General features: G+C 39.8%; 2 protein-coding genes and 1 pseudogene across 2 annotated transcripts; all 3 read left to right on the plus strand.

The window, feature by feature from the left end:
- Window positions 1–396: 396 nt before the first annotated feature.
- On the plus strand, window positions 397–3788 carry LOC113293596 (annotated as a pseudogene).
- A 16410-nt stretch (window positions 3789–20198) lies between these two features.
- On the plus strand, window positions 20199–21089 carry LOC113296304. The gene has a single exon (XM_026544614.1). It carries the CDS (start codon window positions 20199–20201, stop codon window positions 21087–21089), a length of 891 nt encoding a protein of 296 aa, XP_026400399.1.
- A 2489-nt stretch (window positions 21090–23578) lies between these two features.
- Window positions 23579–24751, plus strand: LOC113296305 (uncharacterized mitochondrial protein AtMg00810-like). Its single transcript, XM_026544615.1, has one exon. It carries the CDS (start codon window positions 23579–23581, stop codon window positions 24749–24751), a length of 1173 nt encoding a protein of 390 aa, XP_026400400.1.
- Window positions 24752–25760: the final 1009 nt, after the last annotated feature.

The following is a 25760-nucleotide window of genomic DNA, read 5'->3' on the forward strand; positions in this document are numbered from 1 at the left end:
CTTGTATGTAACAAGTGGGCCTAATCCTTGAGAATGTGGTAATAAATCTAGAAATCATTCAACCTAATGTTAGCTTCAGTTTCTAGCTTGTTTGGATACTACTTAAGAAATTACCTTTTAACTTCTGGAAGAAATGCCGGTTATTTGGGAACAAACATCGTAAGGAAACCAAGTTGGTCGGCACCATCTTGGTAGTGCCACAAATCTCTTCTCTGAATTTCTGATCTAAATTTGGCCACTCTGAAGTAATCAACGTATGAGCTGTAGTAGGTTATTTGCCGCCTATATATATATATGTATAACTCTATCTTACTTAATTGTCAATCTTTTTAATTCTTCCATGTCGAGGAAGTTAAATTTTAACTCTTGACTCATCTTCTGCGGATTGTAATTTTGATCCTTATTTTTATTTTCGCCGCTGTCCATAGTGGGCTGACTAGTTTACATGAATCAGGAGAGAAACTAATTGAAGAACGTGTTTTCCGTGTTCTGTTCGCAGGGATCTCTCTTCCGTGTTCTGTTATAAGTTAATTATCATAATACTCTGTTTGATGCACACTGATTATCTTCATCTTCAAACTGCTCTTTATTTGTTCAACTCGGTACCCCAGATTTTGAGTTTGAAAACTTTATGAAACTAAGATGTTGTCGTGTTTTGGTTTCATTCAGGTGTACTTCATTAATCACCGGTACGATGGAATGCAATTATGGAAACTTCAGACTCTTCCAGGGCTTCACCAACTAGTCTGGATCTCAAATTTTAAATTGCATCTTTGGGAGACTGGAATCATGAGAATAACCAGGCATCCACATGTATTTACTTTTATATTTTCATATCCAATCGTAGGCATGTCCCTATTTGAAGTCATATGGGCAGGGCATATTGGTACTCTGATTTTTCGGTCTAGATTTAAAGACCAACATGAGGTGTGAGTGAAAACCTAGCTAAATTTGTTCAGATGAATATGTTTGGTACTCTCAGAACTATTGAATATTTAAAATTTTCAGCTTAGTGTCTTGTCTATCAGCCTATAACTAAGTGATCTTATTATAGTGAGTATTAGGCTCATGGCTGCTTCATATATGTCGATACAAGGGATACCAAAAAGGAAAAGAGGTGGTGCGGCTAGGTAGTTTTGACAAGTTAACCTTTCAGTTTCATGTGTTGACATTTATATGTATGTATGTATGTATTTTCTTTTCAGATGGTTGGGCAAGTCATGTGGTGCTTAGCTCACATAATCTGGATTGGAAACTCTGTAGCAGCTACAACCTCTATTGGGATATTAGGACATCATCTGTTTGATGTATGGAATGGTGACAATAGACTATCTTCGTGGTATGGATAAGCATTCGACATTATGAAGAGTAGAACTAGCGTTGTCCCTTTTGCAACAGTTTTGGGGTAAAAACTGATTTTGTTGGTTTTGGTAAATTTGGGTGTGTTGATGAGAAACGAATTCAAACCCTAAACAAATGTACTGCACATGAGTACTTTTAGATTCGAGAGATCAATCTGTAAGACTCTGGAGTAAACCAAGAAATGGCCGTTCCAGATTCAATTCGGTCACAAAGTGAAGGAGAAGGGTTGATCTTAGGGAGGGAAGCGAAGAAGGTGTTTAAGATCAGAATGTTGAATTATGATGGTGTGGATGTTTTATGACTTGCATCAGAATGTAGAACTGGCTTGCAGAATGTAAGCTATCAGTTCTTGGTGTTTTCTTAATACTTGTGTTGACCACCCTTGTTGTTTTCGAAATAGGTTGAAATCCAATTTATACAAGTCATGTTCGAGCACACCCTGATCTCGTAGGAAGTGGAGGTGATTAAGCAGTGTAGAAGTGGGGTTGTGTAAAAAGTGGTGATCACCACGTTTTCATTACGAGGGAAAACTGGTCACACTTTCACCCACTTCTCTCATCATTGTCAACCGCCCGTTCTTTCCTGACATTTTCTCGTAATGGGCGCGTTGCACGGCGCACGTTGTAAACCGCCAGACCAATACCCTAGTGAGCATTCCCCAGTTTGTGACATGTTTGATGTCTCGAGTAAAAGGGCCAAGTTGTGAGACTCGCCGCTAAAAGCAGCACATAGTGCTTTTAGGTCAAATGATAAAATTATTTGTGAAATCGATATTTATAAAACATCGCTTATAATCGATGTATATAAAGCATCGATTTTAAACAAGCAGGTGAAACTAATCGATGTGCAGGAAACATCGTTGTTTTAGAGCTCGGTCAAGTTAGTCGCGTATTGAACGTCTTAAAAAGTAGCATGACCGGCCACCTTTGGGCGATCGTTTGAGAACCCTATGGGTGAGCTACCACTTGGTCGATCGCTCCTTGTGGAGGAGGGGTGGACGATGATCACAACGTTACCCTGTTGGCCTCTTGAAAATAAATCTAAACCATCCGACTAGGCTAGCAAAGTTGGATGGACGGGATGATTTGCGGCAGTTGCCTACTGTCGTTGATTTAAATTAGGGTTTATAAACCGTGTGCCCAACCCCATTTTGGCTGATCGATTGAAAGCGCTGGGCGCTAGTTTGAGCAGGCCGATCGGCCTTATGCAAAGGCGGGTTTCCAGTGAGCGTGCTGACATCTTTTGGGCCGCCTGAAATAAAATCTAAGCCACCCGCTTTCACCGGCGAAGATGGACGGTTGTGATCGATTTGCGACAGTAGCTTGTTTCCGCAAACGCAATTCAGGGTTTCTAAAGCAGCGTGTTCATCCTACTTTGGGCAAGCGATTCTATACATTCTTGGATTGTCATGGTCAAGTCGATCGACCATGGGTGTAGTTGGGTCGCTGGTGAACATGCCAGCACTTCTTTGATCGTTCGAAGGAAAATCCAAACCGTCCAACTAGGCTAGCTAAGTTGGGCGGATGTGATGACCGGTCTTAGCTCGTTGAGCTTCTTTTCAACAGCGCGATCACCCTAACTTCTGGCTAACGACCAGGGATGTTGCGGGTGAACTAAAAGTATCCCGATCGGCTGAGGTAATAGTGGGCCCGTCGGTGGACCCATGGAGATTTCCTAGTTCCTCTAGGAAGAGGCTAAGCTTGTTGAATCGACTGGTCAAATCATATGGTCGTGATTGATTTTAAGATTGACATGGACAGTCTAGGTTTTCCTTAAGGAATTGTGTTGATCGTGCTAACTTTTAATTAAGAACACGTTGACACGAAAATCTCTTTATTAGAGAGTGGTGTAGCTCGTGTGAGTGTTTTCATGCAGGTCTCAATACTGACACTTCGAGAGGTTCGTGTTACTCCGCTGCGAGTGAACACTAATCGTCATGTCATGCCAATATTGAGAGTTCAGCTGGGGAACATAGCTTAGGAAAATACTAGGCGAGCAACGCATTAGTGAATAATGCTGGTAAAAGATAAAATTCGTACAAAATTTGGGATTGCTGCCATATGCACCATTCTGAGTGAATTATATATATATATATATATATATATATATATATATATATATATATACACAAATATATTGAATTGCTCAATACATCTGTGAGCGAAGAGGTTTATGCACTTATTACTTTCAAATGGCTTTTGTACCTTTGCAGGATGACAACGCATTAAATACAGGATTTTACGATTTTAGCCCTGAACTAAAAACCACCGTCAACAGCAACAATATTAGATGGCCGTCAACAGTTACCAAAAGACTACTACAAAGAATTTATTAGATTGCCATATCTGACAATCACCGGGATGGCTCTCGGTGCATATTTGGCTCATCCATTAATACAAACAACAAGTTTTCGGCTAGATTGGTAAGAGAGGAAGTTAGAATAAATAAGTTTTTCTTTTGTTTCTCCATGTACATATCCAACACTATTAAAATTGTATATATTGTAGGTGTTTCTTTTGTTCGACATCTGATGACTATACTGCTTATGATGCTGATTCAATCCATCCATCCTCGGAATAGTTCGAAAATACAATATAACAAAGTATAAACAACATTGATTATATGTATAAAGGTTTTCAAAAGAAAATATGTCAAATTAAAGTGCCGTAAAAGTGTGTACGTAAAGCAGTACTGCAGATAAGTAAAGGCAGACTAAAGATGATGGTAAAAACAAAAACAACGAACTTGTGGGTTCTGTTAACAATGCAGACAAGACATTCCTTTAGGATTTGGACAATTGAAAACAAACAGAAGACCTTTATCAAGAAAAACACACCAAGTTCATGATGTTGGTTCTTGTCCTGGTACTTGTGCTAGTGCTAGTGCTGGTGGTTTCAAAATGTTAATAGCGAAGCACATTCTCATATCTAGAGAAGGCACACGGAAACACCAGACATGCACCCTATCTCTTCCAAGAACCAAGACAAAATGTTCGACAAATTTATTCCAGTTTCCTGCTAAAAATATGTATCTAAGTGTAGGCCAGTACCTTAATTTTATATCCCAAACTCTTAAATTTTGATCAATCAAATTAACATGCAATCAATGGTCATGCAGTTCGAAAAAATCTACCTTTTCGTTGTCCGTTACAAATCTTTGTAAAACGGCGTAACAGTTTGTTGGCAAAAAATAGTCTATTTTGGTTTATACTTGTATTAAAAAAAAGGTTTTGTTAACTTGTGCATCCATGCACAAGTTAAGGAGGGTATTAATGACTTCTTTTTTTTTATTTTCATAACATTTTTTTGGATTATTAAATAATTCGGTGAATCAGGTTTAGGTTGAAAACTAAAATAAAAGTGAAAACTAATTTCCAAGAATACCCATTGAGTTTTATATTATCAAAAAAGAATTTAAAACGACAAAGAAGAAAATTGTTGTTTGTCTTCTTACCCCGTATAACATCTGATCCTTTTTCTTTGAATTTTTCTTATTAGTTCTTCCGATACTTGATTAGTAAGAACAACTAATATGATACGGTCATCTAATATGTCTATTTTTATTTATGTTAGTAGTTATCCTTTTGCATTGTAAAACCATATTAGTATTATCTTATTGACGTGTAACTGTGTAACCGTATAACTGCTGAAAACCTATCCTATTTAGGTTGTTTATCTTAATGAAAAGCTATGTTGAATGTTATTGAATTGCACTGCTGTGTACAAGGAGTTTTGCGTTGGTTTCCTCGAATTAAACCAATTGGGAGGTAGGGATTTCCTCTATGTAATCTCACTATCATTCTCTTATTATTGTTATTTTCAGTTTTGTTTCATTATTGATCCAGCCATTATAGTGATCCTAACAAGTTGGTATCAGAGCCAGACTATGGATCAACGGAAGAAAAAAATAAATCATCAGAAGAACAAAAATCATCATCATTGGAGACGATTGAACTAGGTCAAAACGCAATTCTGAATAGGTTAAATGATTTGTGTGAACACTTCAAAACCATTTCATATCATGTTTTGGAAAGATCCGTTAAAAAAAATGTTGAGACTTCTTCAAATCCAAGACACATAAGAGGTGTTCGATTAAACAACGGAAAGGAATTTCAACAGATTTCTTCATTTGATTGTCAAAAACCCCGACTGAAACTAGATTTTCCTCGTTTTGTTATTGGAGAAGACCCGGCTATTTATATCTGTAAGGCGGAACAATGGTTTTTGCATCATGAAATACCAATGTCGGAACGAGTTCAATTGGAAGGATTTCACCTTGAAGGAGATGTGCAGTTATGGTTTCAATTGCTTAAGAATGAAATGGTTTATATTTCTTGGGAAGAGTACAAGGACAACCTGTATGCAAGGTTTGGTGATAATCAGTACATGTTTTTTTTGGAGAATTTTCGAAGTTAAGCCAAACAAGCAGCGTTCAAGTATTTCGTGAAAATTCTGAAAAGTTATTGGCGAAAGCAGGACCAATACCCCAGCATCAACATGTCAGTATGTTTATTAGTGGGTTAGATGTTAGCATTCGTACTGCTGTCCAGGCTAATAAACCTACAACACTATCGTCTACAATCAGTTTAGCGCGTTTATTTGAAGCTAGAAACGATAACAAATTAATAACTTCGTTGGTTCCAAAGACACCCATGCAGTCGCAGAATACTCCTTTAAGTTCTTCTTTAACCCGGTGAGAAAGATGTCGATTGATGAAATTAATGAAAGAAAAAGAAAGGGGTTGTGTTTTAAACGTAACGAAAATTTTGTTCATGGACATCGCTGCAAGAAGTTATTTTCTATTCAATCAAACCTTGATGACAGTGACCATCATGATCTGATTAACCTCAAAGTAGTCTTGTGAGTCATGAAATCGTTTGGTGAAGCAACATAGTTATTTGTTGGTTCTGATGATCAACATAATTTTTAGAGATGAGAAGGTGAAGTGATCAATTAGCCCCGATGATGTTCTAAGTGAAATAGTTTGTAACATAAGGGTAAAATAGGATAATTCATTTTTTTTGACATAAGATTTGCTTATTCGAGAATTATGGTGATTACCACGACATTTACAAATCCAAGATAAAAATAATAATATTTAAAATCTATTAACTTGTGCAGGGGTGCACAAGTTAACAAAACCCTTAAAAAAAGCGAAACCTAGGGTTTCACGAGAAGGAGCTCCGATTTTTTCTCCACCCTCTTTTTTCTCTTTTGCGTTTTTTACTTTCTCTTGATTCTGCGCATTCATGGCGCAAAATCAACCAAAACCTCCGCCTGATTTAGGCGATCAAACTAATCAAGCTGATGATCGATCTAGGAACCAGAGGAATAGTTGGAATAGATCACGCTCAAAATCTAAACTAGGCAAGTCTATGTTCCGAGGAATAACGTTGTAAACCCTAACTCAAACGTGACTAGGAAACAGACTGAAGATGGAAACCAAGGTGCGGGTGTTGAAGGTAATCGCACCTATGCGTCTATATTAAGGAGACAAACTCATGTTCTTTCAAAGATTGATGCTGATACATTGTCTCATCCACCGGTTCGTACCTCAACAAGTGAGGTTGTAATCACAATCCCACGAGAAACTCATGCTAGGATCAAAGTCGTGTGGAAGTATAGTTTGGTTGGGCGTTTGGGTTTCAAAACCCTAACATTCGAAGATGCAAAACTGGAATTATTGAATCAATGGAAGTTTTCTGGTTCCGTTCAATTTATTCCATGGGTTAAAGGTTATTTTGTAATCAAGTTGGACAACGAAGATGATCGCAAAAAGAGTTAGTTATGATGGTCCGTGGAAGGTTAAGCAACAACAGCTGAAAATCCATTCATGGACGTCTATGTTCGACCCTGAATCAGATAAGGTTACAAGGACTGCTGTTTGGGTTCGTTTCAAAGCTCTTCCATGGGAATTTTGGGATAAGGAGTCACTTTTTAGGATAGCTAGGGGCCTTGGCAAGCCTATGGAAGTTGATCCAAGAACATTAAGGTACAAATATGGATATTTTGCGACAGTTTTGATTGATATTGATTTTTCTAAGCCTTTAGGCAAGATTATTGTTAATGGTGAAGAAATCCCTGAAGTTTTTGAACAAGAATATGAGATTTTGAATAGGCAGAGATTCTGTGATTATTGTGCATCAATTGGCCATATTAAATCTGATTGTAGAACAAAGAAGTATGATGATTTGAAGTTGAAAGCTGATGTTGAAAAAGATCCGGAGGTTAAGAAGGCTTTTGAAGAAGATATGGATGAACTTAAGAATTTTTGGCGCAAAACAAAATTTCCTAAGAATATTATTCCACCGGAAAATAACAATAAGACTGCGGATAATAATACTCCGCCAGTTGATGATCCAACAAAACTTGTGGATGTTCCGCCAAACTCTGAGCTTCCACCTATAGTGAAGCCACCAATCACTGAGATGTTTGCTGGAACTCACAAGTATATTGACAGCCCTGAGAATAATGTTGCAGTTGATGGGGAAGAAGCTTTGCAGCAACAACGCAATGATTTCGATTCTACACAGTGCAATGATTGCGCTTCTTCTGGTCAGCGCAATGAAGTTTCGTCTACTTTGCGCAATGAAGATGCAGATAATATGCACAATGAGGGTGGGACAGAAGATGATGATGAGGAGATGAAAGCTTTTAAACACTATGAAGCTTTGAAACAAAGAGCCAGGCAGTTGGATGTTGATGCTGAGGTGGCTAGGATTGAACAAGATATGGCTAAAACAAAGCTCGAGAATTTAAGAAAAAAAGCTATGGAGAAGAAAAAGCAAACTGAAGTCTTGCCACCCACTGCAATTGAAGAACCTGAAGTTTCAAGTACTCCGGCAATTGGAGAATCTACGGATGAAGATGGTTTTTGTTCAACTACTAAAACATCAAGAAGATCATCTCCGGATAAATCTTTGGATAACATTGTGCTATCTAACAGGTTTGATACCGGGACTGAGGAGATTGAGCAAGAAGATTTGGAGATTCAGGAAGAAGTTTTGGAGGTGGAGAAGCCTCAGGATCAAGCGCAATCAATTAATACTTCTAATACGGTTGAAGATGAAGCTAAAAACTTGGAATGGAGTGCTATGAAGGATCAAGAAGAGCGTGAGAAGAAGGAGCAGGCTGAGCTCAAAAAGAAAGAGGCGTCGGCCAAGAAGACAAAGCCAAAATTTCCTAAAAAGAAACCGGTCAATACGGCTAAGCCATCTGAGGGTGTTAGCCAAGTAACAACTAGAAGTAAAAGTAGTTCCAGACAGGGTTCGGCAAGCCCTACTAAAGACATGGTTAATTAATACGTGTATTTTACTGGAATGCTCAAGGCTTGGCTAAATATGGTGCAAGGGCCAAGTTGAAAGAGTTATATCACTTGCACAATCCAGACATAATTTGTATTGCATAACCGCAAGTTTTTTACATTACACGTTTTGTTAGGAGGTTAGGATTGGATGATTTTTGTGAAGATGTTATTACAAATGAAGTTGGTGGTGAAAAGGGTAATATTTGGGTCTTGTGGAGAATTTCTTTGGCGAGGCCGGATGTTTTATCTTCTTCAAAGCAAACAATCACTTTGAATTTTGTGGGTGATTTTGTTATGGTAGTACATGCTTCTTTTGATCCGGTTGCAAGGAAAATGCTTTCGCGTCAGTTAGGTCTAGGTTTCATATCTATTCCTTGGTTGGTGTTGGGTGATTTTAATTGCGTTTTACGTCTGGAGGAAAAGAAGGGTGGTAGGCCGATTAAAGAAGTTTATATGAATGAGTTTAGAAGTTGGATCTCGGACAATAGGATGGTGGAAGCTGATGCTATTGGGAAAAATATACTTGGTCTAATTGTCGGAGTGGAATTCAAAGAATTATTTCAAAACATGATAGAGCGGTTGTAAATGATGTCTGGCTCTATAAATACGCGAATTGGAGGTGTAAGGCTTTGCCTAGGATTTGCTCGGATCATTCCCCTCTATGTGGGTTTGATTTTGAGAATCTTAGGCCGGCTAGAGCGCCTTTCAGAATTCAAAAGATGTGGTTATCCCATCCAAGTTTTATGCGGCTGCTGGAGGACAATTGGAAACTGAGGCTTGATGACGCACTTCCTTTCGTTTTTAATGTCAAGCTTAGGAGGTTGAAGGAGGCGTTGAAGATTTGGAAGAACTGTTTTCGGTGATGTGCAATTTCGTTTGAAGAAAGCTGAATTAAAACTTGAAACTGAGAATGATCTTCTTGATTATGACCCGACGGATATGTTTCAATTTTTGAAGGTGGGGGATGCTAAGAAAGCTGTTGATGATGTGAGAACTGACTTAGCAGTTATGCTTAAGATGAAATCGACAATAACATGGTGGGAAGATGGTGATCAAAACACTCGATTTTTTCCTAATAACATTCGTATGAGGAGGAGCCAAAATAAAATATCAGAACTTAAGATTTCCGCTAACACTACTTTGTTTTTGCAGGATGAAATAAAGGATTACATTGTCAATCATTATCAAGACAAATTCAATGGTGGTGATGTTAACATTGATCCAAGGCTGTTTGTGATGAGTGCTAAAAAGTGCATATTTCTATATATTTTTCTTGGCATTTAACTCATCTTTTGTGCATTAATTCTACATTTTATCCCATATTCTGTATTTTCTTTGTTTTCAAGAATAAATATTTTTATTAATTAATTTTGCATTTTTAGGTAATAAATAAAGTTTGGATGAATAGCGGAGCGGAAAAGAGCAGAAAAGCGGTGAAAAGCCGGGAGGAATTACACAAGGAAGCCGCGAAGAATGTTGTGCACAAGACCAAAAGGCTAGAAGTGGGCTTGAAGAGGAAGAATTGTTCTTAAACAAGATATGGGCTTGGCATACCCAAGGCCCAAAACCCTCACCCAAACCCATTACCAATATCCATACCCGCATTCATCTTCAGCCGTCAGATTGGATCATCTCAGCATCCTACGGTCGCTTCATCGTCGTGCATCGAAGTCTGAAGCTCCTGTCAAACACTACAACACCTAACTCCATCTTGGACCGTCAGTTTTGATGTATTCCATATCCAACGGTCGCTCCACATCCATTTACATCACATCGTTGGATCTTTCCCTCATCCTATCATCCTACGGATTCCCCTCACAAAACATCGAGATTTGATGGGTCTGCTCAACACCCAAACAACCAAATACCTATACCCGCAAAACAAACAACCCCTTCCTCAAACCCCATCGACTCCATCTTCTCCCTCACCCTCTTCTGCAACAGTGACGCCATCACCACCACCAACTCCGTCTGCAGCCTCTCAACCACCACCATCCTTCATCATAACACACCAACCCTAAAACCCATCATCACTACCACTTTCACCAACTCTATAGACTTCTATTCCACCAATTTCACGCCTCACCAATCTCATGAAACCTAGATGTGAAATTGGTAGAATAGGTTGAAATAGAGTTGTAATTAGAGCATGGGTAGACGCAGGAGAAGGAATAAAGGCATGGGTCGAAGAAGATTGAGTGATTTCAGAGAGTTAGGTATGTCAATTTTGCTTTTTGTAAAAACCCTAATTTCAACTGTTTAATTTGGGGATTTGGGGATTTTCTCTGTAAACCCTAATTGATTAATTTGGGTATAAATATGGGATGTGGGGGTGTGTTGTAAGGATGCCTGGGCTAGCCAGTGCACCACCAAGAGGACTGGACTAGCCAGTTCCTCAATTGTTCATGTTCTGTTTTTGCTTCACTTTCAAATTCAGTTTTATTTTCACATATTCATCATGTTTTAATTTATCACTTGCTAAGGTTGAGATGAATCTTCCATGCTAATGCTAGTTGGTTAATGTGTAGACAATGTTCTTGTGTTCTGAAACTGTGTAGGACAGTTATAATTTAAGCATTTCATCACATTGCTCTCACATTGTATGTCAAGCATACATTGTAGTTAGGATAACCCTGTGATTGATGGTGCTGCAGCTCATGATTAATGTTTATTGTTCAAACCTTAGACTAGTTGTGCTCTAATCAGACAGTTAGTGCTATGGAAGAACATTTTAGCTGTAATTAGATTATCCTTTAGGAAGGTTTAATCATCTAAGTGGCTTATCTGCGGGTAGTTGCAGTGTGAGAGCCCCAATTACTACAAGGACTAGACTTAACTTAGTGACCCTAAATCCTTCTCTTAAAACCACCTCTTTGATAAGCAGCAGGCTCGAACCTCCACTGCTATCTAGATAGTTAGCTGAGGCTAGAATCTCACTAATATCTAAACAAGGGGCAAGAACATGAGTTAGCATTGAAAATTGACTTAGCATAGGTTAGAGGTGGAATCAAAAGCCTTAGTGATTAAGCCTAAAGTCACTGTTTCTTTCCCTCACTGCCTCACTGCCTCATTGCAACTGTTTTACTTTGTTTCTTTGGCTCTTTACTTCACTGCCTTAGGCTCATTGCCTTTGTCCCTTTGCTTCACTGTCTCTGTGGATCGACCCGTATTTGCATTGTTCTACACCTCGACACCGTGCACTTGTGGTATTAGTTTGTGACTCTTTTAGAGAGCCACCAGTTTGATATTGAACATGAAAGCATAACAGATGTTGAAAGTGCTTTTATGGATGCTATGCCGTCTTTGGAGGAGATTAAAGATGTCATCTTTGACTTGGGAGATGATTCTGCGCCTGGCCCGGATGGATTTACAGGTTCTTTCTATAGACAATGTTGGAACATTATATCTGGTGATCTTTTTAATGACATTACAAACTGTTGGGCTATGCGAAAAATTCCAAATGGAATTAATTCGAGTTTTATCATACTCATTCCTAAAAATAACAAATCTGATGCTATCAAGGATAATAGGACGATTGGATTGAGTAATTTTTTCTTCAGAATCATTACAAAGGTTATGGCTACCAGGCTTGGTACAGTGCTTAACAAGTTTATTTCTGAAGAGCAAGTGGCGTTTATGAAGGGAAGGAACAATCATGATAATATAGCTTTGGCGTCTGAGTTGATCAATGAGATCAATATGGAAAGGAAACATGGAAATGTTGGCCTCAAGCTGGATATTGCCCAAGCTTTTGATACAGTTAGTTGGGAATTCATAGCTGAAGTTTTTCGCCAATATGGTTTCTCCGAAATCTGGTGTGCATGGATACTTAGTATTCTTAACTCAGCTCGGATTTATGTTATGGTTAATGGTAGCCCTGAAGGTTTCTTTAGTATTACTAGAGGTTTGCGCCAAGGTGATTCTATTTCACCTTTGATTTTTGTTCTTATTGAAGATGTTTTAAGCCGCAATCTCTCTAAGTTGTTTGCAAGACGAAGCATGCATACTATGGTCAGCAAGAAAGGTGTCGCGCCTACGCATCTGCTTTTTACGGATGATATTCTTATTTTCTGCAGAGGCAATCTTCATAGTCTGCAAAATTTGATCAATATGTTGGGTATGTACCAGAGGGCATCTGGCCAATGCGTAAATCGTGCCAGGAGCAAATTTTACTATGGAGGTGGTACAGGCTCTCGAACTATAGCTATCTCAAATTATTTAGGCATGGGAAGAGCTTTATTTCCGGATAGATATATGGGAATTCAATTGAAGCCTGGTATTATTCGCCATATTCATGTTCGTCAAGTGGTGGAAAAGATCATGACAAGTTGGACGGCTGTAAGGGTAAGCTTCTTTATTTTAAGGCCAGACTTTGTCTTGATTAAATCGGTGATTTCTAGCTATGTTATTCATTCCATGGTTGTGTACAAGTAGCCATGTACGGTTATTAAGCAGGTGGAGAGGGCCATTAGAAATTTTCTATGGTCTGGTGATGCTGAGAAGCGTAAATTTTTTACGGTTCTTTATGATGACCTGTGTTGTTCAAGACGTGAAGGTGGCCTAGGACTTAAGAAGTTGTTGGATGTTTATAAAGCCATGCTTATGAAGTTGTGGGTTTCGATTAGGGACTCTAACAGGACTTGGGCCAGATTTTTGAGGGCGAAATACTTCAAAATAAATGACAATTTGATAGATTATAAACTGGGTTCTTCGGTATTTCCGGGAATCCGATTGGTTTGCAATTTTGTGCAAAAACATACTCGATCAATTATAGGTAATGGTGCTAATACTTCCTTATTCTTTGATAATTGGTGTGGTGATTTTCGATTGTGAAGAGACTTGGAGTTACTTCCGAGGGTCCAAATGATTTTCCGGCTAAGGTTAGTGATATTATTGTTCATGGTGCTTGGGTCATCCCTCAGAGAACAAGAGATTTGATGCTACGTTGTGACATTGATGCTGAAATTTTCCGATCATTGGAGGTGGTGAAGATTATAAAATTTGGGATCTGGATAGTAAAGGTATTTTTTCAGTTAAGTCTGCCAAGGCTTCTATTAGAACACCTGCGGAAGTTCTGCCAATTGCGGTTTTGTTTTCGAAGACAGTTTTGCACCCTACTCTAAGTGTGCAATATTGGAATATCTGGGCAAAACAATGTTGTGCAAGTGAAGATAACGTTATTAAGAAGACTGGTAGGAGTATGCCTACAATGTGTCGTCTGTGTAGGAAGAGTTGTGAGACTATTATCCATATCACTTGGCATTGCAGAGTTGCTCGTAGAATTTTGGCGTGGGTGGCTAATATTTTCAATCTGCAACCCAATGAAGACTTGGTGGCCTCATATAAGTCTACAAAAGGGCGTAGCAGGATGATCAAGGATCTGTGGCTAGTTGTTAATCTTGCAATTGTCACAGAATTATGGAGGCTGCGCAATAAGGCTTATTTTGAGGATATGAAGGCGCAATGGCTTGGTTTTAAGGGTAGAGTTTATCAGGTAATTCGTGATAACTCAATCAGAATGAAGGGTCATATGTATAATAGCATAGAAGAGTTACGCGTCTTGAACTATTTTAAGGTGCAGCATAGATCGTGCAGAGTATCTTCTCCAATTGAGGTTAGTTGGACCCCTCCTAACCAAGATGAAATTATGATTTGTTGTGATGGCGCATCCCTTGGAAATCCATGCCAGGCTGGTGCGGGTGTTACTTTTCGTGATGCCAATTCAGCGGTGCTTGGTGTTCTTTGTGTTGGCCTTGGCTGGCAAACCAATTATTATGCGGAAGTATGTGCTGTTATTTATGGAACGATGCTAGCCAAGAGGTGGAATGTTAAAAATATTTGCATACGTTCAGATTCGATGAGTTGCATTCAAGCTTTTCAAAAAGGTGATCTACCGTGGCAGTTAATTAAGAAGTGTTGACTTGCGAGGAATTTCTATAACAATATTCGCTATGTTCATAGCTATAGGGAAGTTAATTTTTCAGCTGATGCTTTGGCCAAGCAAGCATGTTTGCTGGCTGAGGATATATTTGAGTTTTATGAGGGTAGGCCAGGTTTCATTCTATCTGTAGAATGGCCTGGAGAGGTTTATTTTCATTTCACATAGGTTGGCCTAGTGGATGGCCTTACGGTGGCTAGCTACTAGGCTTTTCTAGTCCCTGTACAGTTTCTGCTTTTTTAATTTTATTGACCGAGTAAAAAAAATTGGTTTATACTTGTATCACTTGCGCTTATATATTTCTCGGTTACCCACATTATATATGTCCCACCACGTTCACGGATTAATTCTTGCATGTGACCAGGAATCCGCTGCGGTGCTGGTGCCGATTGTCTCAACAGTGCTCTTTGTTGCCTAACCTTAGTCGCCGGACGCAGTTTACCGACCTTCCTTACTGGCTCGTTCCGTTGATCATAGTTTTTTTTTGATCGATAAAAAAAAGAATAGATTGATCAAAAAGAAGAGGGTATAGCATGATTATACCACCCTAGCAAGGTATTGAAAGCGTGAAGCGGAGCGTGAAGCATTTTTTATTTTTAGGAAGCGTTGCGTATGTCGAAGCGTGAAGCTTCGCTTCACGGTTGATGTTTTGAAGAGAATGTTTTCTTATAAATAAATTAGTCGTAACTAGTACTTATAAATTTATTAGGAAGATAATATCTACATAAATTTTATATACTGTAAGTCTAATTTTATAAAAATTAGGTGAAATTTTTAAAGCTTCATGAAAAATGCACTTCACATGACCGCTTCGGAGCGAAATGCTGAAATTTGAAGCGAAGCGTCCGCTCTGAAGCGTGAAGCGTGCGCTTCATGAAAGATGCACTTCACATGACTGTTTCAGAACGAAATGTTGAAATTTGAAGCGAAGCGTACGCTCCGAAGCATGAAGCGTACGCTTTTAAAAACCATGCACCCTAACATAATACAAAAGAAAGAGCTAAGCTGGTAACAGGCTACCAACTTAGTTACGTTGAAAATAAATGGTACACCAATCTTTCATTAAAGCAAGAGCCCAAGAGAACAAACAATAGACTGCCTTGTGGACAACAATAATGGCATTGTGCCTTGTGTCAGAGGAAGCTCCATCATTTCTCTCTTTCCAGATGCTCCACATAATTGCAGTAGGAATCAAATTCCAAATTGCAGTACTTGCTTTATTATGCTGCAACAACTGCCAGGCATGAAGAACAGAAGTGGTATCACAAGGCATGGAGAAGAACTAATGTAGTTTGCCAGAAAATCATCCCAAATTGACCTAGCAGAACTGCAGTGAAGAAACAAATGAGAGATAAACTCATTCTCATTACAGATTAAACAAGTAGGTGGAACATCAATCCCTCTTCTAGTAAGATAATCTCTTGCTGATCATAGTTCTTTTGTAATATACAGAGTTCTTCTACTTTTTGGTAAGTATACAGATGTGGAACAACTCCCTTGAAGACATTGAAAGGAAGTATCGTATCTGGGAGTTCTTTTCTTTTTTGGAATATTTGATGGTGGTGGTGGTATATTTAGATCTAGTCGTCCCATCTCCCGTTGAACATAATGCACTTGTTGCAGAGAACTTGAACCCATCTCCTAAAACTTAAGATTCTTGTTATCCCTACATTCTTCATAGCTCTCTTCTATCATCTTGCCCTTGCCCTTATCTTCTATACTTATTTTTTTTCTTTCTCAAGAGTTTTTTCTTTTGATTGAAAAATACTAGAGAACTGAATGATGGAATGACTAGCATGCACTTATTTATATAGAACTCTTAAGTATTTGGTTTCTGAGTTTATATAGAATCAAAATTTCTAAACGTTCTTTCTTTCAAAGTCTGGATTGCTGGAGTTTGAATCAAGAACAAATACTACAACTTCTAAATAGAGTGTTTCATGGATTCAACAATTGAAGAAGCCTTCTTTTTTTCTCAAAATTACAAATTTATCCCTTCCAAATCTGGTGTTTGCTAAGGGCTGTCTACTATCTCAAAGTAGCTTAATGTTGGGTCTGTCAGTCTATTGACTTATGAAGATTCCTTATTTCCTTTTATGTGTAAATATTAGACATATGCCATCATCTTATTGTAGTGAGCATTAGGCTCGTGTCTGGTTCATTATATGCCGGTACAAGGGATACATTAAAACTACAAAAAAGGTGGTGGTATGGTTGGGTTATTTTGACAAGTTAACCTTTCGGTTTCAGGTGTAGCCTTCGCCTCGCCTAGCACCTAAGACGCCCAGAAGAAATTAGAAAAAATAATTCATTCACATTTTTGCGCCTAGGGCGTTTTATTATCATGGCGACCCGTGCGCCTAGGCAAGCGCCTAACTCGCCTTTCACAACATATGGCATAGGAAACCAATCCAACATAGGGTGTTTCGTTCATGTACTTCTGGTTGATCTTAGCAATATGTATGTATTATCTCTTTAGATGGTTGGGCAAGTCATGTGGTGCTTAGCTCATACGGTCTGGATTGGAAACCTCTATTGGTCTAATAGGATAAGAAAAATGATTCATCTGTTTGATGTCTGGAATGGTGACAAGAGACTTTCTTCGTTGTATGGAGAAGCATTTGACATCGTGAAGAGAAGAGCGAGTGTCGTCCCTTTTGCAGCTATTTTAGATGGCCGTCAGAAGTTACCCAAAGATTACTACACAGAATTTATTAGATTGTCAAATTTGACAATCACCGGGCTGATCCTCTCGGTGCATATTTGGGTCATCCATTAATGCAAACAGCAAGTTTTCGTCTTCATTGGCAGGAGAGAAATTATAAAAGATATTATTTTGTTCCTCCATATATAACCAACACGATTCAAATTGTATATATTGTACGTGTTTTTTTTGTGAGTCCAAATTTATGCACACTCCTCTAAAGTGTGTGCACAAAAGTTTTCAAAAGAGGAGTGCGTACAAAATTAGACTCTTATTTTGTTCGTATCTGAGGACTATACTGCTTATGATGCTCATCCAGTCCATCCATCCTCAAAATGGGAACGTAACAAAGTATAGACGACATTGATTTTATGTATAAATGTTTTCAAAAGAAAGTATACCAATTAATGTGCCATAAAAACCGAGTACGTATCAAAACAATGAATAACATATCAAATTTGTTGGTTCTTTTAACAATGAATCGGTAACAAGACATTCCTTTAGGATTCAGACAATTGAAACTGATAGAAGATCTTTGTTAAGAAAAAACACACCTAGTTCATGGTGCATTGGTGCTACTGCTGCTTCAGGTTCTCTGGTCCTTGTGTTGCTTCTGGTGCTGGTGCCGCTTCGGGCGCCGCTTCTGGTGCTTCTTCGGTGCTACTTCTGGTGTTGATGGTCTCACAATGTTGATAGAAGAGCACAGTCTCATACCTTGAGCAGGTATACGGAAACACCAGATCTGCACCTTATCTTTTTCAGGAACCATGTCCAATTTGTTGACAAATTTATACCAGTTTCGTGTAAACACTCTCTATTGAGTTGCAGGCCAGTACGTTAAATCCATATCCCAAACCATTTTATTTTGATCAACCAATTCAATATGCAACCGGTGGTCAGCCGATTCGAAAAATTCTATCTTTTCGTTGTTTGTCATGATCCTTCGTAAAAATTCATAACAGTTGCTTTGCAATAGTAGCCTATTTTTTGCTTTTTTTCCGTATCACTTTTGGTTACAACTTTCTCTGATACCTACATTATATCTTCACCACCAATGCCACGGATTGCATCTCTAATGTTATCAGGAATCGACTGCGGTGCCGGTTGTCCAACTGTGCAGCTGCTCTCCGCCGCTTAGGTGCGGTTGTCGGTTGTATCAACCGTGCAGCGGCTCTCTTCCGCTTAGGTTCCGGTGCTGGTTGTATCAATTGTACAGCTGCTCTCTGCCGCTTAACTGTCGGGCAAGGTTTTCTGCTCTTCTTTATTTGCTTATTCAGTTGATCATAGTACTAACGATATTTCTTAAGTTGGTGATGGCCTTGTAATACGCGGTGTTCTACTTTTTGATACTTCGCTGATGTAGAACAACTCCCTTGAAGACATTAAAAGGTAGCAGTGGGAGTCTTTCGAATGTACTTAGAACCCCCATTATCCTCCTCCTTGGGCATTCTTCTGCAGCTATCTGCATCAACTTTTTCACAATTATTGTTGTTATCGGCTTTAGGCAGTCTTCAACCTCATTTAATAATTCTGCTGGTAGTAGTTTATTCCATATCTCCAGAACAAAATATTGCGCACCCAAACACCTTTTTTCCCTATGCACCTCATAGTCCTCGCGTTCATTGTTGGTTCTTCTCCTTTCCTTTTCGTTCGTTACAAACACGAGCATCGTATCTATCCTGCTAGGGCTGGTGTTGCCGAAGCTTTCCTCTATCATCTTTTCTTTGCCTTTATCAGCTATGCTGAAAAAAAGCTAGAGAATTGAATGATGGAAGAATGGCTGCATTATACAAACTCTTGTTATTTATAGAACTCAAAGTATTTGGTTTCTGAGTCTATGTAGAATCAGGATTTCTGAACTTTGCAAGTTTTAATTACTCGAGTTTGATTCAAATACAGTTTCGTCTTCTTCTGATACCAGAAGAAGAAGAAGTTTTTTTTTTTTTTTGGTATGCAAAAAGAAAAGACAGTGAACCTAGCCATTGTTTACATCCAGAGGCTAACAATGATAGGGGAAAAATCAGAGCTAGTCCACATTTGTTGTACGTTGTTCGATAGAGCATAGAGTGCTATAGAGTGAGCAGCTGAGTTAGCCGGTTTTGGCACAAAGTTGTATGCTCCAGAGCTATTAAGAGAGATCATTCTAGAAGTAATATCATCGTTCAGTCTCCAAATCCTCCAAGAAATCTTCCTTAAAACTCCCTTGAGACTGTTCACAACCACTTGACTGTCACCTTCAATAATGATGTTTTCCAAGTTTAACCAATCAGCTAATTCAGTTGCTAGTTTAAAAGCATCAGCTTCGGCATAGACCAATGTGTCAGTTTTTCCTACTCTGGTTCCAACTCCACACCAAGTATCATTGTTGTCTCTTGCCACAGCTGCACAAGCATGCTCGCCATCTTTCCAAGAAGCATCAACGTTAATCTTAACAATGGGATAATCCGGAGCTTTCCATATTTTGTTAGCTTCTCTTACAGGGTTTACCTGATTGATATCCACTGCTAGAACTTCCTATTCTTTTGTGAAATTGAAATAGAGATTATACCAGTATAAAAGTTGTAGCCAAGACCCCCCTGAATAGATATGCTCTTGTTCTCAAAGACCTTTGCATTACGGGCTTTCCAGATGGCCCAAAAAATGGGCATCCCTAGGGCAGTGGTCGAGTCCTTGTCATTACTAATAGACAATATAATTTTGTTACCTTATTTATCTAGGAGAATATACGATATGCAATGAAGTCTCCTAGATTTCCTGTAATACTATTTATATGAGTTTATGGAATAAGAATAATTCAAGGATTCATTTACATCCGACATGGTATCACGAGGCCAAAATCGGTCCTCCTTCTTCTTCCTCTAAAAACACCAAAAACACCAATAATCATCAATGGCAAATAATCAATCCATGCCAAGTAATAAAAAAACCATACATCCGGCTTTCGCCGTTTCCAACATCAAAGTTTTGATCCCTGTTACACTAGATATCAAACAAGACGAATACTCTTCATGGGTTTTCCCATTTCAACTTCATCTTCAAGCGCACAACCTCCTTTTTCTTATTGATAATTCTTCTCCCACACCAGATCTTGACACTGCCACCATACTACAACTTGACGCCCTATGTCGTCAATGGATGTTCTCCACCATGACCAAAGATCTGATGCTGACTGTTCTCAAAACTGGGAAAACTGCGAAGGATTTATGGAATCATCTCAAACATCTCTTCCAAGACAATAAAGGAAACCGCGCTGCCAGCCTTGAAAGTAAGTTCGTAAATCTAAAATTTATTGACTGTAACAACGTTGATGATTATTGTGATAAGCTACAGGCACTCTCCAATCGATTGAGTGACCTCGAGTTTCCAATGGATGAAAAACGACTGGTTATCCAACTTGTCAATGGACTTCCGGAGGAATATAATACTGTTGCCTCCTTCATTCAACAATCGATGCCATCTTTTGACACTGCTCGATCTCAACTACGCACTGAAGAGATTCGCCGTGAACATCAATCCACATCAAATACTCACGCTGCCCTTGCTGCCGGAACACCGCACGCCTCCCATAACCTTCCTGTTGCTGCACAGCGTCATCAACAAAGTCCGTTCTTCTCTACAGAACAGTCACCTCACTCCCTGGATCGCACAGCGTCGTTGCTTCCCAACCCAACAGGCCCACTGCATTCTCACCAGCATCCCACTACTGGATCGAACAGAAGCCCAATACTGCCCAACCCAGCAAGCCCATTTCACCCTTACCCACACTGGGCTTCTCCCTGAACGCTGCTGCACCTGGCCCATATCCGGATACTCCCTACTGGGCTTCTCCCTGGAATGTTGCTCCACCTGCCAACCGCGGACGAGGCCGCCAGAACCGTGGAAGAGGACGGGGTCGTGGCCGCCATCCAACATCCGGCCGATCACCGCAAGCCTACATTGCTCCGACCACAGACTATCTACAACCGTCAGATATTGCCGAAGCCTACAGCTCTATGAGCATTCAGACACTCGATGATGATTTCTATATGGACACCGGAGCAACCTCACACATCACCTCGAATCCAGGTACATTACAAAAAGTTTTTAATTCTAGTAATGTTCGTTCTATCTTGGTGGGAAATGGCAATAACATTCCGGTAACTGCTAGTGGCTCTAAGTACATAAATCTTCCAACTCACACCCTTCACCTCAACGACACCCTTGTCGTTCCTTCCATCATCAAAAACTTAATCTCTGTTCGAAAATTTACCACTGATAATCATGTGTCTGTTGAATTTGATCCTTATGGTTTTTCTGTGAAGGACTTGAGTTCGAGGAAGACTATTCTCCGATGCGATAGTTCTGGGGAGCTCTATCCCATCACCACCTCTGCCGTGAAATCCTCTTTTTCGCCACCACCTCATCAATATTCTCTTGCCGTGTGTTCACCTAGCGTTTGGCATAGTCGCCTCGGCCACCCTGGCAAAGCTGTCCTAGATGCTTTACGCACAAAATCTTTTATTCAATGTAATAAGGATAATTCCCCCAATCTTTGTCATTCTTGTCAAATTAGCAAACATGTTCGTCTTCCCTTTTATGACTCTCATTCTACCAGTATTGCTCATTTTGATATAATTCATAGTGATTTATGGACGTCTCCGTTGAATATAGATACGGGATTTCGTTATTATCTTCTATTTTTGGATGATTTCACCAATTATTTATGGGTTTTTCCACTAAAATTAAAATCCCAAGTCTTCACCAAATTTTTGGAATTCCAATCTTTTGTTCAAACTCAATTCGAACGCCAAATTAAATCATTCCAATGCGACATGGGTCGCGAATTTGACAATTCCACTTTTCACAACTTTGCTAGTAAAACCGGCCTAGTTTTTCGCTTCTCGTGTCCTCACACATCATCTCAAAATGGTAAGGCTGAACGCATGATTCTCCGAATCAATGATATCACTCGTACTCTAATGTCTCATGCCTCCGTTCCTCCCAAATATTGGGTTTATTCTCTTCTTATGGCTGTCTACCTCCACAACATTCTTCCTACTAGACTTCTCAATTTCAAATCACCAATGTCCATCTTATATAGACACCAACCCACATATACTCATCTTCGCATTTTTGGTTTTCTTTGCTACCCTAATCTCTCCTCTACCACACCACACAAACTTGCTCCTCGCTCCACTAGGTGTGTTTTTCTTGGTTTTCCACCCAATCATCGTGGTTATCGTTGTCTTGACATTTCCACAAACAAAATCATTATTTCAAGACATGTCACGTTTGGTGAAAACGTATTCCCCTTTTCTATTTCCTCTTGTCCAGGCTCTTCCCCTACTCACAACCCACAAATCCATCCTCTCTATTCATTTCTAGATTCCTCCACCTATCCATCACCTGTGCCTTCAAATCCTGTTGAGCATGTCCCCACGCTCACTTCCGCTCCACCTCCTGAACAAGGCCCATCTCACTCGCCCTTGTACACTCCTCCACACCGCAGGCTAACTTATTCCTCTCAGCCCATTTCTACTCAACCCACTTCTACTCTGCCCACTTCTACTCAGCCCATTTCTACTCAACCCACTTCTACTCTTCCCACTTCTACTCAGCCCATTTCTACTCACACCCACTTCTCCTCTGCCCACTTCTACTCAGCCCATCTCTTCTCATCCCATTTCCAATTCACAGCCCATCTCCCTCGACACTCCAACAACCTCCCAGACTCAGCCCACCTCCGTGCAGTCCATCTCCGTGCCTGCCTCTTCCAGCCCACTTCATCCAGCCACACCTTCCTGCCCACAGCTTCGAGCGACATCTCTCCCAACCACCAGGGCCTCCCGGGGCATCTTCCGCCCCATCCAAAAACTCAATCTTCATGTCCAATCCACAATTCCCATTTCCCCTCTTCCCCGTTCTCATATTTATGCACTTAGGGACCCAAACTGGAATGCTGCCATGAAGAACGAATATAATGCTATGATTATGACCAACACTTTGGAACTGGTTCCTCGCCCTAGTAACGCTCATATCATTCGGTCAATGTGGCTTTTTCGTCACAAGTTTCACGCTGACGGCACCTTGCAACGTTACAAGGCTCGACTAGTGGCCAATGGAAAATCTCAACAAGTTGGAGTTGATTGCTTTGAGACGTTTAGTCCAGTTGTTAAACCAGCGACTATACGCACTGTGCTCAGCATCGCAACATCTCGTTCTTGGGGAATTCTTCAACTAGACGTCAAAAATGCCTTTCTTAACGGTGACCTGGCTGAAACATTATATATATGCATCAACCACAAGGTTTTGTTGATTCCGCTCATCCTGATTATGTTTGTCGCTTCCGTAGGTCTCTTTATGGCCTTAAACAGGCCCCTCGAGCATGGTTTAAGCGGTTTGCACAATTTATTATTGGTTGCGGTTTTCGTGGAAGTGTTTGTGATCCGTCACTTTTTGTCTATCACTCTGGTTCGGACACTGCATACTTATTACTATATGTGGATGATATTGTCTTAACCGCTTCTACTGATGCACTTCTAGACCGTTTCATTGGGTTGATGAAACGTAAATTTGCTATGACTGATCTTGGCGCGTTACATCAATTTCTGGGTATTACTGTGACTCGCTCAGATTCAGGATTATTTCTATCACAGTCCTCATATGCACAAGATATTGTTGCTCGTGCATCGATGACGAACTGCAACCCAGTCACTACTCTTGTTGATACACAACCGAAGCTCAGTACTACATCTGGCCCTCCACTCGAGGATCCGACTTTATACAGAAGTCTGGCCGGGTCTCTTCAATACCTGACCTTCACCCGCCCTGATATTTCATATGTCGTGCAGCAGGTTTGTTTATTTATGCATGATCCCAGGGAGGCACACATGCAATCTATTAAGCGCATTCTCAGGTATCTTCAAGGCACTCTTGATCACTGCTTATTTCTCTCTGCTTCCCCTATCACGGGCTTGACTGCATACTCTGATACTGACTGGGCGGGTTGCATGGATTCTCATCGGTCGACATCTGGCTACTGCATCTTTCTTGGAGACAACCTGATTTCTTGGTCATCCAAACGACAAGCTACTGTATCTCGTTCCAATGCGGAAGCCGAATACCGAGGAGTTTACAATGCCGTTGCTGAGACCACTTGGTTACGCAATTTACTTCTCGAGCTTCACATCCCTCTACGCCGTGCCACAGTTGTCTACTGCGATAACATTAGTGCAATTTACATGTCAGGGGATCCTGTCCAGCACCAACGCACTAAACATGTGGAGATTAATATTCATTTTGTACGAGAGCGTGTACGTGTCTGTGAGATTCATGTTTTGCACGTTCCTTCTGACAGTCAATACGCAGAAATCTTCACCAATGGCCTTCCACGGGTATTGTTTGTTCGTTTTCGTTCTAGTCTTAACGTGTGCACCTCTCCCGTTACGACTAAGGGGGTGTAATAGACAATATAATTATGTTACCTTATTTATCTGGGAGAATATACGATATGCAATGAAGTCTCCCAGATTTCCTGTAATACTATTTATATGAGTTTATCGAATAAGAATAATTCAAGGATTCATTTACATCCGACAATTACTACTGAAGAAAAGATTCATTAAGTATGAAAGGGACATATGGTTGCCATATTGAAACCTGAAACCCAAAGGAGAAGCAAACCACACCGCTCTAGCAAACTCACAGTGTATTAAGAGATGATCTACAGATTCATCTTCATTGTTGCAGATGTTGCAGCTTGTAGAAACTCCATATAGGATTCTACCAATTCTCTTTGAAACATCAAGACCATTGTGCAAAGCTCTACAATTTTATTTTTGGGGCTCTTTTTTTTAGATCCCAAAATTTTCTCAATGGAAATAGATTTTCTCTTGTAGTAGAAGACTCACCTTGCTGCTCATGTAACATTTTTAAAAGGATTGGGGGGGGGGGGGGGGTGAAGTTACCATCAGTAGTAAACTTCCATACAAGATTATCATCAACTGAAATATTAGGAGAGATCAGGTTGACTTGATTACTGATGTAGGAGTCTTCAAGGTGTTGTAGAGCATTTACATTCTAATGTCATGTTGAAACATCAATGAGCTCATTGACTTTCTTGAGCTCCAAGTTACCTTCTCCTGAGCTAGCTGGAATATTTCCTGGAACAGTGGGAATCCAGGGATCAATAAATATGTTTATGGAATGTCCATTACCAACCAGCCAAAAATAACCATTCTTCAAATCTTTTCTGCTTTCCAGCATTGCTTCCCAGAATCCCAGGCGGTAGAGCTGTTTTTTGATTTATTTACTTCCCAGAATGAGCCTTCTCTTATGTATTTTGCTCTCATGACTTGAGCCCGTAAAGAATCTTGTTCTTGAAGAAATCTCCAGGATAACTTGGCCATCAGTGCTAAGTTGATATCATATAAGCTTCTCAAAACCAAAACTCCTTTTTCCTTATGAAGATTG

The sequence above is a fragment of the Papaver somniferum genome, chromosome 7 (assembly GCF_003573695.1).
Source record: "Papaver somniferum cultivar HN1 chromosome 7, ASM357369v1, whole genome shotgun sequence".
Taxonomy (NCBI): Eukaryota; Viridiplantae; Streptophyta; class Magnoliopsida; order Ranunculales; family Papaveraceae; genus Papaver; species Papaver somniferum.